Source organism: Apis dorsata, unplaced genomic scaffold, assembly GCF_000469605.1.
Source record: "Apis dorsata unplaced genomic scaffold, Apis dorsata 1.3 scaffold_82, whole genome shotgun sequence".
Taxonomy (NCBI): Eukaryota; Metazoa; Arthropoda; class Insecta; order Hymenoptera; family Apidae; genus Apis; species Apis dorsata.
Window position 1 is genome coordinate 110,003 of NW_006263380.1, and position 4,711 is coordinate 114,713.

Genomic DNA, 4,711 nt, shown 5'->3' on the forward strand with positions numbered 1-4,711 from the left:
GCTTTTTTTTTTTTTTTGCTTGGTAATCTCGATCGATTCCCGATAACAAACGAGAGATCGGGAGGGAAATCGGATCGGCATGGAGATTCTGATCTTGGAAATCAAGGTCGGAACGATACCCATCGAGGAGTAAATTTAACCACGGTTGAACGTATATATTTTTATTCGCCTCTTGAAATTCTAATCTCTCTCTCTCTCTACTAGACTTTTAATCCTCTCACCTCCTCCCCGTCTCCCTCCATCGATGCTTCAATAATTCAACACCAGCCTCGCGTGTNGCGAAAGAAGCAAAAAAGCGTCCTATTACGCGGCGTCAAGGTACACGTGTAACTTTCTTGTAATCTTCTCGGCTTTTCGTGTCAGCAAACGTCAAACGTTCCAGAAACATTATCTGCAATAAGTGCATAGTCATTTTAACGCGTGATCGGAATCTAGTGACGCGTTCCTTATTTCCGGGCGAAATATTAAATATATTTATATTTTCTTCTCGTAAAAAAAAAAAAAAAAAAAGAAAAAAAAAAAAAACGAAAGAACACGCTTCTTTATGACAAATATCATATATATATATATATATTGAAAATAATTTTGAAACATAATTATTTTCGAGTAGGAAAAAAAAAGATTAATTCGAGAGACAAGTTTATCTTCTTCATCCGTTTCATCATCGTATTCCATATTAAGCATTTCGAAATATTTTTTCTTCGAAACACGGCCGACGAGATCACGTTCCATTTAAAACAATGTATCGTGACGATTGGAACGATGCGCAAATGTGCGTTCACTTAGATAGGTCCCGAATAGATGTCACTGGTTCGTCCGCATACGATCTATAACCCGACAAGTATCTAATTTCCACATGGTCTGAGATAGCGACTGGAAGAGGCGGCGAAGAAAACTGCGCAGGAAGACGCGTCTCGAGAAAAAGGGTGGGAATGCTTCGAATATGGAGCTGTGGTACAATTTCCCGTTTCCGCCGACCCTGTGCCGAGTTATCTACCTGTCGGCGCGTCCAACCAAATCTCATATTCCGTCGTACGGAATGCCAATGATGGAAAAGAAACCAAAAAAAAAAAAAAAAGAAAGAAAGAAAAAGAGAACAAGTTTNNNATCCACTCGATTATCGATTCTCCGTAACGCGAATATCCTCCTCCTGTTAAATTTTTCAACTCGCGCGTCATAAAATATTTTACGCGTCATCAAACATTTTTATCGACGAGAAACGAAATTACGTGATATCCAAAAGAGGCGAATATTTTCAAATGCGTCCACCGATCGAATGGAAAGAAGTGGGAATAGACAAAGCATCGAGGAAATAATTGGCGTAACAAGAGAGATTCTGGGCGAAAATAAAGGGTGGAAAAGATGAGGGGGAGAAGTTGGGGTCTGGCTGCGCGAAGAGAAACGTGTTTCGATGAGTAGACGATCGGGAAAGATCGGGAAAGAAGAGGGACTGAAAGCCGATTTCCCGATTCGTCGCGACGCCTGCGAATCGGCCTTTTCCGTTGAATTATGTTGATAGCATTCATTCTCGAATGATGATCGCCTCGGCTCGAGCCGAGAGGAGAGGAGGCAAGTTGCCATCGAGGAGGCATTTCAGACGGAGGCGATAAAAACGGAACGAGGTGGCCGAGGAATAGATACGAGATCGAGATATAAACTATATAAACTAGGAGCAGATAACAAACGAATCCGTGGCCCTTCACGGATCTAGGGATTTTTCTTCTTCTTCTTGCATAAGGAATTTTTTCTCTCGACGACCAGGGACGTCGAACGAGAAATATCCATCGAAGGATATTTTCTTCTCTCGGAATTTTAAAGCTCTAAGACGTTTTTTTTTCGTTTCAGAATTTTTCAAAGTTTCGAACAAGGAGAAATATTCGCGAAATCAGCGAATATATTTCGATATTATATTTGTTTCGGAATTTTTTTTTTCTCAGAATTTTAGAATAAGCAATTCATTCGGGATGCATTAATTTTTTTCAGCGTTATTTCGTTGTCGTTCGAAATTTATTCGAACCACCTTCGCGATTCACCTCCGAAGATTCGTTCTCTTTGCTTCGACTTATAGATACGGCAAAGTTGCAATAAGGATGAGCGGGTCAACCGTCAATGTATCGGCTACATTGTTGTAATACTGATACGTGCAACAATTTAGAAACCAAATTGCTATTTTCGCGTTGTCGATTCCTTTTCCTCTGCTCGCCTCGCATTTGTATTATTTTTTCCCCCTTCGAGAACGGAAAAGAAAGGAAAAGAAAGGAAAAAAAAAAAAAAAAAGGGTAAAAGTTTAGAAATTGCTTTATCGACAACGAGACACACTTTCTCGATCGAGATATGGTTATTCAAACCAATCTGAAATGCGGGAAAGGTTGCGAGACGGTATCGATCAAACGAAGCCTAGGCAACGAGTGCTGTCAATGCGAGTTTCTTGTATTTTTGAGGAGTCATGTTAAAATAATCGCTTTCGCAAATTTCTCACACGCTTACGGAAGATTTAGCTTCTATATACAGTAGTGTTAGATATAAAGGGACGTGGTAAAATGCAAGAAGAGTGCGACTTTCAATCCTCTTTGATGGAGAAAAAACTCTCGGCCGAAGCCAGGCTCGACACTGCAGCAAGTAGTATCACTTTATCGGAAACAGAGATTAAAAAATCGGTTAGAATCCATTTCTGTTAAATCTCTTCTCTCTTAATATCACGTTATATCATGTTGTTGAAAATTTGGAAGAGGTGACAAGTTTTTTTCCTTGCACGAGAGAGGTTAACTTCGATCGACACTATGAAGTAATACGACACGCGTTAACGACATACATTTTTATCCCTTTAAAAATTAAAAATCTCCCCAACGACGAGACGAGAGACGATTAACTCGCCTCGAATCGATTAAAATTCTTTCGTTTGATGAAATTTTCCAAATTCTTTTCTTCGTTTCTCGAAATATCTGTGGAAAGAAAGAAAGAAAGAAAGAAAGTAAAAAAATCAATCCCTTTTCGTTTTTAAAGATACCGAAAGATTCGTCCGTGGATTTCGACGTCCTTTCCGCCTCGTCGTTGGACGTTCTCACGAAGATGGGCGTAGAATTACAAAAGAACGAGAGCGCGTCGGAGGAGCAGGCATTGGCGACCTCATCTACTCCGGAGCCCATACCGGAAGTCGACAACGATGACGACTCTAACTGGCTCTCGTATTTCGACTGCAACGCTATATTCGACGTGACCTACGAAAATCAATCTTACTACAACTCGACCAAAGCCGAGAAGGACAGTGACAGCGATTTGGACGACACTTTGACGTTCGACGACGCCGAGGAAGGCGAGGCCCTCGTCCTGGACGAGAACGATACCTACCCGAATTCTTATCAACAATCGTTCGAGGAGACCTGCGAGAAGAAATTGGACAACAATAACTTTGTCGTCTCCGATAAAGCTTCTACACTCGAGATAAATCAAGATTCGCGCAGCGTGGCCGAGAACATTGATCCGAACGCGGACCAAGGGGCGAAGGAGGGCGAGGAGAAGGATCGAAACGGGGATAATCTCGAGGCCGATTCGACCGATCGGATCGACGACAACGCGAACGACAATGAGATTTCTGCCAGGATCGAGTCGATGACGATCGAGAAGATCGAAGAGGTCTCGAGTCGAGAGGACGACTCGAACGAGGCGGTGGCCAAGGAAACGATAATAGAGTTGAAGAAGACGGAGGGCAAAATGGACGATTTCTCGAGCGACTCCGAGGACGAGTACGAGGGGAATCTGATTTATTCCTCGCCTAATGTGAACATATCCGCGTATTTTAAATACAGGGACAGTATGAAGGAGCCCAAGTACGAGGCGACTATAGATCAATTGAACGCCATGTACTCGAAGGAATCGAGTAAATCTGTGATCTTGGAGGAGATTGTCGAGGAGCCGTGTGTCGAGGAGGCGGGGAAAAATCCGAACGAAACGGCAAACGAAACGAACGAGGGCGAGTGTCTGAAGGTGCAGGAGGAGTTGAAGCAGGGGCAAGAGGAAGCGAAAGAGGAGCAAGAGGAGCTGAAGAAGGGGCAGCAGGAGGAGGAAGGGGCGAATTTGACGGGGAGCGCGATAATTCCTCCGGATCAAAGGAAAGAATCCAAGTTCGTGGAATTGAATTCTCCGGAGGAGTATTTGGAGAAATTGGCGGAGATCACGGAGCCGGATTGTCCGAGAACGGAGGAGGAAGCTCACGAGAAGTTGAAGAAGATCGCGGAGGGGAAGGCGGAGATAGAGAACAGGAAGAACGAGGCTCTGGAGGATCTGTCGGTGGAATTCGATAAGATCGAGAAACTCGTCGCGGAAACCAAGTCCGCGAACCAAGTTTACGACGAAAGCGGATCGGACGAAAGCTCGGACGAGGCGAAGGAGGGGGATATAGACGTGGGGAAGGATATAGAATTGCCTTTGACCAAGGATCAAGTGGCGGAGAGCTTTAAATTCAAAACCGTTCAGAAGAGCGTGGAGGAGGAGGAGAAGCGTCGCGCGGAATTGTTGCAAGAATGTCTCCAAGTGATTCCAAAAATACCGGAAACGGAGGAATCCGTGGACGAGGATCTCGTTGCGATCGGGGGGGTCGAGCGAAGAGAGAAGGTGGAGGGTGACGACGACGAAGATACCGGCGCGTCGGAGGCCTCGAAAGAGCAGGAGAAGGAGGGGGAGGGGGAGGAAGGCGCGAACGAGGCGATTGTCG

General features: G+C 44.3%; 1 protein-coding gene across 1 annotated transcript in view; it reads left to right on the plus strand.

Moving 5' to 3' along the window:
* Window positions 1–2,306: 2,306 nt before the first annotated feature.
* The window catches only part of LOC102678887 (enolase-phosphatase E1-like), a 2,734-nt gene continuing 329 nt past the window's right edge, over window positions 2,307–4,711 (plus strand). The window contains exons 1-2 of the mRNA XM_031508264.1: window positions 2,307–2,657; window positions 3,004–4,707. Of these exons, the coding sequence (XP_031364124.1) occupies window positions 2,541–2,657; window positions 3,004–4,707 (1,821 nt within the window). The 5' untranslated portion in view covers window positions 2,307–2,540. The remainder of the gene's footprint in view (window positions 2,658–3,003; window positions 4,708–4,711) is intronic.